The sequence below is a fragment of the Dermochelys coriacea genome, chromosome 16, assembly GCF_009764565.3.
Source record: "Dermochelys coriacea isolate rDerCor1 chromosome 16, rDerCor1.pri.v4, whole genome shotgun sequence".
Taxonomy (NCBI): Eukaryota; Metazoa; Chordata; order Testudines; family Dermochelyidae; genus Dermochelys; species Dermochelys coriacea.
Window position 1 is genome coordinate 24,212,864 of NC_050083.1, and position 13,767 is coordinate 24,226,630.

The 13,767-nt window shown below is 38.7% G+C and overlaps 1 protein-coding gene across 3 annotated transcripts in view; it reads left to right on the forward strand.

Annotated features, from left to right (window-relative positions):
- The window catches only part of GAPVD1 (GTPase activating protein and VPS9 domains 1), a 64,906-nt gene extending 51,424 nt beyond the window's left edge, over positions 1 to 13,482 (forward strand). For all 3 annotated transcript variants that reach the window (XM_038374325.1, XM_043498682.1, XM_043498681.1), the window contains exons 18-26: positions 127 to 249; positions 833 to 962; positions 3,173 to 3,282; positions 4,121 to 4,280; positions 4,835 to 5,022; positions 6,105 to 6,318; positions 7,016 to 7,088; positions 8,482 to 8,679; positions 9,404 to 13,482. In XM_038374325.1, coding sequence (XP_038230253.1) covers positions 127 to 249; positions 833 to 962; positions 3,173 to 3,282; positions 4,121 to 4,280; positions 4,835 to 5,022; positions 6,105 to 6,318; positions 7,016 to 7,088; positions 8,482 to 8,679; positions 9,404 to 9,544 — 1,337 coding nt within the window. In that variant the 3' untranslated portion in view covers positions 9,545 to 13,482. The remainder of the gene's footprint in view (positions 1 to 126; positions 250 to 832; positions 963 to 3,172; positions 3,283 to 4,120; positions 4,281 to 4,834; positions 5,023 to 6,104; positions 6,319 to 7,015; positions 7,089 to 8,481; positions 8,680 to 9,403) is intronic.
- Positions 13,483 to 13,767: the final 285 nt, after the last annotated feature.

Consider the following 13,767-nt stretch of genomic DNA (forward strand, 5'->3'; position numbering starts at 1 on the left):
TGGTTAGTCAGTACCTGCCCTGAAGACTTAATGGGTTTTAAACTTGTTATGCAGTGTTGTTTACACTTAGCATTGAACTCAGCACCACATGGAGCTAATTCCCATTATATTTTCCTCCTTGTTCAGATGATCCCAATCCCAGGCTAAGTGCCCAGGCACAGGCTGCAGAGGATATCCTGGACAAATATAGGAATGCTATTAAGCGAACCAGCCCAAGTGAAGGAGCTATAGTAAATTATGAAAGTGCAGGTAAGAACTTTTTCAGTGCTACAGCCACAACATTAAAAAATGGGCAACAGAAAACCTCTTGGTGGTAATGTTGAACACCCCTTAAATATTCTAGTGAAATGATAGTACTAATACCTGAACTATATTAACACTCTCTCTTTAGTGCAAGGAACAAGGAGATTTCTCTTTTTGTTGAATTTATAATTGCATCTACGCTGATAGTGGGAGCTAAGCGATAATCTCCAAGGCCAGAACTCCTTGATTGAATCAATTGGGATTTCTCAGTGTTATTAGCTTATGCATCTCATATTAGCAATTTTTTAGAAAAATTGGAAAACAGTAAAAGGACATTGAGATATAAAACAGAATTATATGATTCCTTTTAAAAGCAAATTGTACATTACATATTTTGAATTTTTTTTTAATTTACTCTAAAATTCCTTTATTTTATGTTTGTGGATGGATGGATGGATTGACTTACGTTTCTTTTCCATATAATTAAAAAATCTTCTTGGAAATTAAAAATGAGAAAAAGCAAATAAACAATATAGTGCTAGACAGTCAAGTTCCTTTCTATGAATTCTCTGTTGGAATGTTTGCTTAGAGGTAATTGGAGATGGTGAAAGTATACACGACTCTCCACGTGATGAAGCCCTGCAGAATATGTCAGCTGATGACCTCCCAGATTCTGCAAGTCAAGTAGCACAGCCACAAGACTCTGCCTTCTCTTACAGGTAAACGTAATATTTCTGTGTGTAACTTTGATTTTGGTGTTGGATTAAGACAAAAGCTGAAGCTATGTGGTTGATCTGCAGAGAAATCATGATATATACTGCAGGTATCCTAAATCTTAATAGCGGAAAAGAATTGGTCTCCTGGGGACCAGTAGTATTGTTTCTTACTGTACACTTCCAGATATTTTGTCCAGTGTAGTTCAAAATATGTAGTTAAACGATAGGATATCCACCACTTCTACTGAGTGTATTTTTCAGGCTGTTAGAGCACACTCTCAAGAAGGTTTTCCTGATGTTCCACCTATATTTCCCTCCTCTTAGTCCCACTCTTTTCCTCCCACTTATACTTTTTAGTATGCCAAATAATTTCTCTCTCTCTCTGGGTCTCTTCTTTGTCCTTCTTTCTAGCTCCCTGATCATTTCTGTTGTTCTCCTCTGAACTTCCTCCTGTCCCCTTTTTGGAAATTAGGGGCCTAAGAACTGAATACACCTGCCCAGGTGCAGTTGCATCACAGCTGTATAGAGAACGACCTACACCCCTTTCCCATAATGTGATGCCTCCACAAATGCAGTCCAAAGTTGCATTGGCTTTTTGCTGTTATATCATGTTACAAGCATATGTAGCTGTATGCCCTTTTTCACCTATCATCTGTCTTATTCAGCTTTACTGCATTCTAGGTTTCTCCTTTTTGTTCTACCTCCAGTTTCTTTCAGCATTTGAACCTCCTGTGATAAAGGGTCTCATACTTATTTTAATGAGCCTGTTTAACTTTTGGAGTGAAGCAATTGGTTCCATCTGTCTCTGTGCATATACCATTTAGGACTGACACTTCAAAAAAAACTCCCAGAATTGTATATATTCATGTGGATTCGTGTTTGCTAAAGGAATTAATATATTTAGTTTGTGTTGGTAGAAAGCCCTGAAAGGTAATTCCCTAATGAAGATTCCAGATATCTGGGCCGCATGTCTAAAATAATATAGGGTTAATGTAGAGATGCTTAAATATTATACATTAAATTATGTACTAGCTAATATACACAAGGTGACTGGATTGCTCAGGGGGTTGGTACCGGTATATTGTACCTATTGCGTCTAGGTCATTGCTTTGAATTCAGCCCTGCTTAATAGTAACTGAAAGTAGTTACTACCAATATCTCTTCAGTAGACTACATGATTTTTTGGTATTGGTCCAGTTATTTGTGGACTTGTGCCTACATAATTAGAGCATCCTGTATGGTAAGTTCTTTGGGGCAGGGACTGTTTTCTTATGTGCCAGCTGCAGCTTTTCCAATACAGTTCTGCACTTTTGGTACAAACATGTCTGGCACTTTGGAACTGAAAATGCTCTGTTGCTTATGTAGACCAAGCTGTGCACCCAGTGAGAGAGAGCAACCTATCGCTGTTGCATGTGATATCTGTAGGCAGCAGTAGCACTAGAGAGATTCTTCTGCCTGCAGCACCAAGTGGGCATTGTGTGGGCCTGATTTTGTGAACATCAGGCTTCTCTACTTGTCCATCTTTCACCAAAATCAAAAAGATTCTGTCCATTAATGCTTAAAACGTTTCCTGAAATTCAGGAATTGATTGAATGCAGAGTTCAAAAGTAACTGGTTACAGACAAACAGAAATGCCAGTGAGTTGAACGTAGGGCTTCACTTCAGTTGGCCAATTATTAGCAACCTTGACAGTCCCAGTGGAAAGGCCAAAGATTAGTGTTCATAGTCCGAGAATTCTGGGAGGCTGCTCCAGATCAGTGTTGAGGAACATTGTCAAAGCAGTGTGATACGGTCTGTATGCTGTGCCTGTTATGGATGGAGAATGTCAGTCTTCAGGGTTGCTAAGCTGGACACCTTTCACGAGCATGAAATTCACTGAAAAGATGTCATTAATTTTAGTTGGTAAAGATTCCGAAAGAACCAAGGTCTGGACTAAGTTTCATGAAGTTGCATTCCAGTACTTACTGAAAGATACCTTTTCAAAATCTAAGTGTTAAATGAGAGCATTTTGTTTGAAGAGCTGAACTACGTAGCGTATCGTCAAAAGTATTATTGCTGTTGGCACTATTTGAAAATATTAAATCTTTACCATCTGAGTCTGTTAAGATTGCATTAAAAAGTTTCTAAGAGATTTTAAAGATGTAAATACTTGTCATTGCAAGTGTGTTTTAAGAAACACTGTATTTAAAGAAAATAACACTTGTTCTCTTTAGGGATGCAAAGAAGAAACTGAGACTGGCTCTTTGTTCAGCAGATTCTATTGCCTTCCCAATGTTGTCCCATTCGACAAGAAATGGCCTACCAGATCACACCGACCCTGAAGGTAAATCCTCTTACATGTACAAACACACACTTCTCTATTTTGCATTGTTTTTCCTACTCCTACTCTCATCATATTTTTTTTCCATGCTTCCCCCACATATAGGACAACCTGCCAAATCCCAGTTTCCAGTGTGTTGTAACAAGGTATCTTGGCAAAGTTGTAGTATAGGCAGAACCTTAGCCTCCTGTTAAAACGTTATGAAATGGAGCTGCAGAGAAACTGTAGGAAAATGAGAGAGGATGCACTAAATGAGTTAAGGAGTACTTGTGGCACCTTAAAGAGACTAACAAATTTATTTGAGCATAAGCTTTCATGAGCTACAGCTCACTTCATCGGATGCATCTGATGAAGTGAACTGTAGCTCACGAAAGCTTATGCTCAAATAAATTTGTTAGTCTCTCTAAGGTGCCACAAGTACTCCTTTTCTTTTTGCGAATGCAGACTAACATGGCTGCTACTCTGAAACTAGATGAGTTAGTGTCTTTTCAGATTAACTCAGCTTTTTGCTTAAGAAAAGTGTGCACATGTGTATGTGTACATTTGCATGTATATAATACATGTATGTGCAGTTCTAAGTTTTTTACTTGCAGTTTTTCCTTTATTTATCTCTTATCTAGGGCATTTAAAGGCCCTTCCTAAATAATTGTAGCAAATGTATATCAAAATAACACAAGTGCTGGATATTGCTTAACATACATAAGTGTAATGATTTGAAAGTATTATGTGCACCAGCTTTTCCATGCAGCTCTCTCAGATAAAAGCACTCTTTCACCTCATTTCTGTCTGTGGGGGAAAAACCATGTAGGCAGTATACTAATTCTGTCGTGTTTTTGGTCAGACAACGAAATTGTGTGCTTCCTGAAAGTTCAGTTAGCTGAAGCTATTAACCTACAAGATAAGAATTTGATGGCCCAACTGCAGGAGACAATGCGCTGTGTAAGCCGCTTTGATAACCGGACATGTCGAAAGCTGCTGGCCTCCATTGCAGAGGATTATAGGTAATTTGTTTTGTGTATCATTATTAAGCAGTTGCCATGTGCAGTTTTTATCCATTAGCAGATTGGAAGTGTCCAACTTGGCTTAGCAAAAGACAACTTTTTACATCTCCACTTTCCCACCAAATGCTAAAATTCTCTCTCCTTTCTGGGAATTGAACCATAAAACCTTAAATCACCCCCAACTAGTAACAAACTCCAGTCAGAGAATGTTGTTAGGCTAGCCTGAGAGTGCTGCTCTGCGTTGGCATACAGGAGACCTGCATTTAGTTTCTGCTGCAGTCTCTCACTTCTTGGAGTGGGAGGGCTGTGGTGGCAGTGAACCAGCAGTGGAATTTGGATAGTTGTGTCTTACTGCCTAGTAAGTAACCTACTGCATAGGCTGAGGCACTGAACAGAAGGTTGTGCAGTAGCTTGAATTCAGGACTTGCTCTTCCATAAAACCTAGGAGAGTTGAAGACTCCTCTCATGCCAGTCTGTAACCAGGTTAGGTAGCTAATGTCCTACTTCTGTCTTTATTGTGGGATCCCTAATGAGAGAAGCATTTTTAATTTTAGGAAAAGGGCTCCATATATTGCTTATTTAACTCGGTGTCGCCAAGGCCTGCAGACCACACACGCCCATCTGGAAAGGCTCCTGCAGAGGGTTCTACGTGATAAGGAAGTGGCCAACAGATATTTCACCACAGTTTGTGTGAGGTTACTTCTGGAAAGCAAAGAAAAAAAGATAAGGGAATTCATTCAAGGTAACTTAATGTAGCATGTGGGTCATCTGTACCTTTTTGTGTTCAGTATTTAAAAATAAATAGACTGTGCCTCAAGTTAGACTTCTAGAATAGATTTGTTTACTGGTTGAAACCAAGTCTGACTGCGTCTCGGAGGAGACAGGGAACAGTTGGTGTTTGAAAAGCTTATACATGGGACTCATCTTGGCACAGGGTACCTTAGTCTAGAGAACTACTGCCTTAAAGTAACTACTTTTAAAAATCTATCCACATACAGAATCTGAAAGTAATCTGAGCAGAGAAAGGTAGAGGAAACAAGCGATGCATCGTCACTCCATGGTTTTGGGCTTTGCTGTGCTGCAGCTTAATAAACATTTTCACTGGGCGGAAAGGAGAAATTTGGTCCTGAAAGAACATCTGAGCTGCTAGGCTGGGGAGAAGAATTAGCAACTGTGGCTGCAGGGGGTAGAATTGCTAGCTGTGCGTCCTGAGTGGGAGGAACCAAGAGGGATGGCCAGTGGTCCTGTTACATTGCATTACCTTGGCTGCATTGCACGCCCTGTATTTTAGTATACATTTTGTTACATGAATATGACTATAGTAACAATGCATATTTAATCAAATACAAGACTGGAAAATGGTACACATGGGCTTTCTTAACCTCCTCCCTTCCTAGTGATGATGTCTAGCAGCCTTAATGCTATTGGTCCCTGTTGGTGACCTTTACAGTAATTATACTTAGTACTTTTCCTCTTCCTAGTGCACAGTGAGGGAGGTAGAAAAGTATTGATGTTTGGGGGGGAAGGGGTTAGTCATGAGAATTAGATAACTTCCTCAGGGCCTCAGATGAAGTGAGTAGTGCAGTGCCAAGCAGAGTGCTTAGACCACACAGTCTGCAAAATGTATTCTCTACTTTTTTCTAATTTCTTCACTGGAATGACCCTGTTCCTCCCCATACTCCCCCACCAACCACCCACCCACAAAGCTACAAACAAGAATCCTTACCACCATTGACCAGTTTCTGGCTCTACTTTCTGGAAGTGCCATAGGAAACTGCTAATTTGCCTTTTTAGTTGAGTTTCCTGCTTTTGCTTTGTATTCAGATTTCCAGAAACTCACTGCAGCAGATGATAAAACAGCCCAAGTAGAAGACTTTCTTCAGTTTTTATATGGGGCCATGGCCCAGGATGTCATTTGGCAAAATGCCAGTGAAGAGCAACTCCAGGATGCACAGCTAGCCATAGAACGCAGTGTGATGAATCGCATTTTCAAACTCTCATTCTACCCTAATCAGGATGGAGACATTTTGCGTGACCAGTAAGTGAACAAGACTAGATGTACCTGAGTTATCTCACAGTGTGTAGAGGGAGAAGCACTGCTCTTTCCAGGAAACAAACTTGACTGCCTAGGCACATAAGCCAGCCTTACCACACAACCCCTTTGTTTTGCCTTAATTTAATTGTTTACATTAAATAGTTTCTCTCTCGTACAGAAAACCTATTTTAGGTTTTTACTTTAGCATCCTATGCAAAGATCTGCAGTCGCAGCAAGCTACTAAAACCAGAGGAAAATAATCCTAACTGTATGATGTAGGAACTATATGATAACCCCTGTAATTTTGTGTTCCACAGTGGCTAATTAAAACCTTTGTCAGGGCACACATCCTCCATTTACAGTTTTGGTGCAGTTGGCCACGTGCCTCCTGGGCCTTTCATCTTCCAAAGGGCACCAGGTTTTTGACCGCTGCAGCCAGCATGGTATTGAATTTGGTGTACCATAAGGCAAGTCCTGCTGTTAGTGAGGCCAATGCAAACTGACCAGGGTTACTATTTGTACATGGTGTTCCTGTTGTTCACTCTTATGTCTGCAGTGTATCGTTCAGATAGGTCTAATTTATAAACTTGTCTTATTGCATGGGAAATCCAAAAGGGGGTTTTACCTCTTCTATGAAAGCTACATTTGTTTGGCTGTCTTTCTGTTTTTCTCACTTCACTTTTGTTCCCCTCTTTTTCAGAGTCCTTCATGAGCATATCCAAAGGTTGTCTAAGGTAGTGACTGCAAACCACCGAGCCCTTCAGATACCAGAGGTAACAACTGCTTCTTCCCTCTATTTTTGTATTTAAAATTAGAGGAAATAATAGCACTTCTCTTCCTAAAGCAGGCGACGTAGCTGTACAGTTTACTCCTTGTCACGGGGTGATACTGTTGTTATACTCCACTGATGAAACAAGTTTGAAGATGTATTTACTATTTGTCACTTGTGCACTGATTAATATTAAACTAATATGGAGGGTCCTTCATTTAAAAAAAAAAAAAAAATTCCACTGACAATATCCAACCCACCTGAACTGGCAAGCAGTAACTCTGTTAAAAAGGTGGCTTAGGTAAAGGGCTCAAGACTCAGGTACATCGTAGTTGTGCTTTATATTCACCAGGGAAACTAAAATATCTTAGTATTACCTAGGTTGGAAAATACTTCTAGTAATCTCTATCCCTGCATCAACGCAGGGATAATTCTATTATTCCCAAGCAATCCCTGAGGGACAGATATCAAGTCCAACCTTGGGTGTCTCTAATGAAGGTAATTCTTCAACTTCCCATGGCTGCTGATACTGCCTTCCTTATCTTCCTAATAAGATTCCAGGATTGTCACTGTCTAGGTCTCATTCTGAAGCCTAGAATATCTGTTGAGTCAGGGTGGAGCAGTGGAAATAGCCACAAATGGCTGAGAGCTAATTTTGTTTAGAATATCACCAGCGTCAATCATCACTGGGACTTGTGGTTTGTTACCATCTAATTTTTGAGTTGTCAGCTATTTTCAGCTTTTTTACACACATGACTTTAAAAATTATACCTGTGCAACAGCACAGAATTTCAGCTACTAGTCCTAGCATAATGGTTTTTAACCTGGATAATACTTTGCCCTTTTTATGCAGCATGTTTCTTCCTCAAATTGCTTTACAACAGTAAATCCTCACAGCGCCCCCACGCAGGAAGGAGGAAATTGTTATCCCTATAATACAGGTAGGGAGACAGAAACAAAACGAGGTTAAGTAAGTAGTCCAGTGTCGCAGGAAAAAGTCCATGTCAGAGGCAGGTTTAGAACTCATGCATTCCTGGCTTCCAGTTCAGTTCTTGTTCTGCACCTCTGAACAGGTGAGGGTCAGTAAATCATTTTATATGGAAGCTAGAACCTCATGTCTCCGTCTTCTTCTGAAACACTATCTTGGGGAAAATCAATAAAAGAACAAGCTGATTGTGTGCAAGTCACACCATTAATACTACTTCCTATCAGTGTTGTTTATACAGATGGAATGAGAGATGCTTCCTGATACATGTGTACTGTATTGATTTTGTCCCTTAATTTCCCATTCCTCAGCGTGCTGCTCCCACCTTTAAGTCTCCAGTATTTGAGTGCACTGCAGAAGAGCCTTAATCGCTTGGGCTGACTAGAATTGTAAATGTTTTTCTTCTTTTTAGGTGTATCTCCGGGAGGCACCATGGCCATCTGCACAGTCCGAAATCCGCACAATCAGCGCTTACAAAACCCCACGGGACAAAGTGCAGTGTATTCTGCGAATGTGTTCAACCATCATGAACCTGCTGAGTTTGGCCAATGAAGATTCAGTCCCTGGGGCAGATGACTTTGTTCCTGTTTTGGTGTTTGTTCTGATAAAGGTGAGTCTTCTATCAGAGAACATAGATACTTCATAGATAGATATAGATGTGTTTCCTTTAATTCTTGTGGTAAACCATCAAAGCCTCTGAAGAGATATACATTCTGTTGACTGTATATCTGATTTAAAGTGCAGAGTTCATCTGTATGGCACAACGTGAACCGGAAAGTTAGTTGCAGATGGGACATTGTTCTGATATATGCAAATCTGGGAGTCAATCAGCTAGAGTGCTTTGCCTCAACATTTGCCTGTGGCTCCGTTGGTACTGAGAGCAGCCTTGCCTAGGGCCAGGTTCCTCATTAGAGCTCTGTACCCATTTGCTGACTCAAAAGAACTAGGAATTGGAGGATGCTCTCACCTGCGTGAGCTGATAAAATCATAGTCCTTTGTACCTGTGGAAGTCAGTGGTGACTGGAGGAATTTTAAAGATCCTGGGGACTCTTTCAGGAGAGAGTAAGTGTTACCCTTAGTGTGTTAGCCAGCATGCCTCCTTAGCAAAGCCAATTCTTGCACACAGAGCTCAAGGAGCTGCTGCTGAGTGTGGAATGGTGTCCGTATTTGTTTGTACAGTTATTGCTGTACTAGTGTGTAATATTCAAAACCTAGGCTGAGGGGTGCTATATACATAATATTACATTTCTTTTCTGTTACATTTGTAACACTTATCTTTAAAACATCGGTTTCAAACTTAATTATGACATGTACCTTTTCTTTTTCACTCCCAGGCAAACCCGCCCTGCTTGTTGTCCACTGTTCAGTACATTAGTAGCTTCTATGCTAACTGTTTAACTGGAGAAGAATCTTACTGGTGGATGCAGTTCACAGCAGCAGTTGAATTTATTAAAACCATTGATGATCGCAAGTGACCCAAAAGGGCACCTTTGTAGACAGACTGTTAGCAGCAGAGAGCCTGTAAGAATGTATATCAACTGTTTCAAAGGCTGAAGAAATACTTTCCTTGTATAATAATTGTACAAAGTGGAAGCATTTAAAAAATTTTTTACTAATCAGATTAATTAATTTAACAGGTTTTCTTTCCTCTCTGTTTTGGTTGCATCTTTTCCCCCCGATAGAGATTAGCACGGGAAAAAGGGACCACATTTTTCAGGTATTGTGGATTCTCAAAATCATTTAGGAAACTCTACTGTCACTGCCCCTTTCACACAGACACTATTTTTCCCTTAGACTTCTGTTGATGTAAATTCATTCATTTTTCTTTGTTTCCAACCAAAAAGATCGTGGCAAGCACTTTTAAGAGCCTTTCTAGCTTAATACACCTTTTGTAAAAAAAAAAACAAAAAAAAAACAAAAAAAACCAAAAAACCACCAGCTGCACTGAAAATTTGTAGCAGTTGACATAATTATAAATTGTACTTCACCTATGGTAAAATTAAAACCTGAGGACAATGTAAATATATTATATAATATTTAATAAATTGCAGTCATCTTTGGACTCATTATCTTGTCAACCAGCAAACAAGCAGTTTCTCTCTCCTACAGCAGGTTGTGACATACCGTATTGGGTAATGAGATGACTTCCTCAATAGGATAAGTTTAAAAAGGGCAAACCTAAATATTTATTAAAATTTTAATAAAGTTTACAGAACTTTCTGAAACTGGAATTTACAATTCACAGGGCTCTCACTTGAAAGTTTAAAATTTTTGGCTCGGGAATTAGAGCGTTTTAAATAAATAGTTTGGATTTATAGAGGAGAGGGGCTATAAGTTTCAATAGATAAGTTCTAATATAAAAAGGAATAGTATATACCTTATTGTAATATTTTTCATCTGAAATACTGTGTATACTGTACAAACCCCAAACAGAATTCCTTACAGAACCTGAAATTGTAATATATATTTTGATTATTCACATTAAATACACATGCCAGGGGTTTCAGTGAATGTTTTTTTACTATGTGTTCTTTGTATCTTCTTCTCTAGCAGTGCAGGTTTTACTATTCATATAAAATATTTTAAAGTACCACATTGTCCTTTATAAAACACGTCATGAAATTAGTTCAGGGAATCTTTGCAGATGTCTCAACCCTCTCCCTTTTGACACTTGACAATTACGAGAAGAGCAGTGCGCTTCCTTGACGAGTGAAATAGTAGCGTTCCCATAGCTGGCCCAAGCCATTTCTTATACGCGTGAGAGTGGTCACTGGCCTTTGTCATTGTAGAGCTATCTAAAAAAAGGACTGCGATCAATATATTTTTTTAAAAGGCACACTGCTTAACCCCTTGATGCCAGCATTACTCCTTGCTCTCTCCTCTTCCTACCAGTGCCCATCACTTTCCTGGCAATGAGGTGAGCCAGATTTGCTGGCTTTGAGCAGTAAAAGAAATGACATAATTTGCATCCCTTCTTTAAATAGAAGAACCATTTATATTTCTAAACGCTGCTCAAAAATGGGTTGAAGATTTTTTTTGTGTACTTAAAAAGGCCAACATACCACATGTTAGAGGCCACATGAGCTGTTTAAAAAGGGAATTCATAAAAATCTAAGTAACTATTACTTCTGAAAGTCATTAACTGAAATTAGAATGATCTATGTACAGTATTAAGTGATTGAGATGTGATTGTGTTACCCGTCTAGGCATAATTCAGTGAAAGAAACCTTTGTTTTCAAGGACTTAATCGTTAATGTGTAATTCAGTATATCATTTTATCATGTTAAATAAATCATGGGGATTCAAGTGAGATGGTATTTTTTTTTTAAGTTTTTGTTTATAGTCTTTCTCCTCTATTATAGACTTACAGGGTACAGCAATACTTTCTAGTAGCAATGGAGTTGCTGTAGTCTGCTTTACTGCGATCTTGAGTCTGAATGGCATTGTAATACTCTAGTTGTGTAGTCGTCATGGTTTTTTGGTGCTAATATATTGCATTCACAGCCCTGACCAATAACATTCAGCAGCAAAGCACAATATTGCCCTTTAAGAGAGAGCCAGAATTACATCTAAAAGCAATGTACATTTGTTATACCACAATTCAGAAGCGTTCTGTTGTGTTAAATTATCACTTAGTATTTGCTGTGTTGATATCAAACTACTGACGTACCCTTAATTCTGCAGTTTTTGGTTTTAGTAACAGAGAATATTTGGTCTCTAAAACCTGTCTTATTCTAAACTGTTTTCTTATTTAACATATAAGCTCTCTAAGGAGGAGCAAATGATAGTCAATGATTATCATGCATCTTACCTTTTATTATGAGCTGACTGGACACAAAAAGGAGTTGATCGGCTTAATTGGGTCTTCAGGATTTATTCTCTTTACTGGAAAGTTTTTTCTCCTGGCAAAAACCATTTTCTTCACATTTATATCACTTCACTGCTTTTCTTTATAGAAAAGTTATTGAAGAACTTGAACAATTTTTTAAATAAAATTATTTTAAAAATGTTTAATATTTGTATACGCCCCAATGTAGGTGAGAATCTTCACAGCAGGATGGTCCTTTGCTTCTTTTTTAACCTGCTATAAAAGCCTTTTATACAATGTTATAAATGTAGTAAAAGAATTTGGCTTTCCAAAGAATTAGGAATCTTATGGTAATGTATGTCTCTCTATTTTTTCCTAGTGTCCTGATTTTGTTTTAAAATGTTAAATTATATGTAAAGGAAGATGACTTTAAGTTTTCTGTTGTGCAATAGTAAGAAAATAAAGAGGAAAAGCACATTAAGGACCAAACAATAAAAGAATTGTTTTGCCAAAAGGCTACAGCCAGCCATGCGCACACATTGCATTGAATCAGTACTCATGACTTCAGTGCTTGCTGTTAGAATTACTTCAGCCCTTTAACGGTGAACTGAAAAATGTTTTGTGAGTTGAGGAGTGGAGGTTATTAATAGCAGATCATATATGCAGACTCAAGGCCCAATTATTGAAGTTCATGGTGCTGCTGTATGAGTAAGGAGTACTCACCTATCTGTGATTTCATATGATTGGGCCCATACATGTTACAAAAGCATTATTTTTCTTTGTTGGGATGGGGAGCAGGAAGGAAGAGGCTTGGTTCGCTCTTCTGCAGGGGAATCCCCTTTTACTTCTAACCCCTGATTATTTATCTTTTTTAAAGCTTGTTCTTTAAGAAGAATTGCAATGTATGGCCTATTTTTATTTTTATTTTTTGGTACTACCAAATACTGAATGTAACTGCCATAAATTTTAGGAAGAAGCCACAAACACAATCCTCTTTACTGTAGGTGAGTTTGTGGGGCGCACTAAGTGTTGCATCAGATTGTTTGTTTGAAAATGCTGATGTTCTATGAAGCCAAATTCTAGCAGAAATTTGCAATTTCATTGCCATGTTAATGCTGAATAGTTTGTAGAGGGAAATTAGTAGGTAAGAAAGGGGAAGCAGTCAAGAGCAGTCCCACTTCTTAAAGCTGCATGAAAGTGAAGCGCATTTGTCTAAAAAGTCCTAATAATTTATGAGGCATATAAATAAAGCAGCCTTAGGCTAGCTGTGTGGCAGGAGATCTGGAGCAGTAGAAAAAATAGTGGACTGTTGGGAAGGGAAAGTACTCCTTTTATTTGGGTAACAGCTGATAGCTTGGTTGAGCCTGTACTACTTGAGAATTAATCGCCGAGTTACTATTGTGTGTTCTGTACCTTTAATTGTGCTTCACCTCTATTTAAAAGCTTTGTACTGCCTCTCTTGAAACTGGTAAAGCCTTTAAAAATTTAAATTAATGAGCTTGCACAATCTTGTATACAGGAAACCCATCTTGTCTCTACTGTGATTATTAATGTATTATATCATTCTGTAAAAACCGATTAAAAAGGAGAGCAGTTTAACTGTGACTGGGTTTCACGTCTGTGCATTGTAACATTCATGTCATGTTCTGTATATTCCACAATGGTACTGAAGCCAGCATTGCAAGCATATTTTATTGTAATATATACAACTTTGTTTCCACTAATTTTTGCACTTTTTCAATTCAGCACTGTTCTGTAATTTTGCATCTCTAGACTCCTCCCATCTATACACATGTACAGCTCAAAGGGTGTGGTGTGGGGAGGGGCAGAAAGGAAACAAGACCCCAGTGCTAGGAAAAGGAGCTTTCAACTTCTAGGGCACTGGTTAAT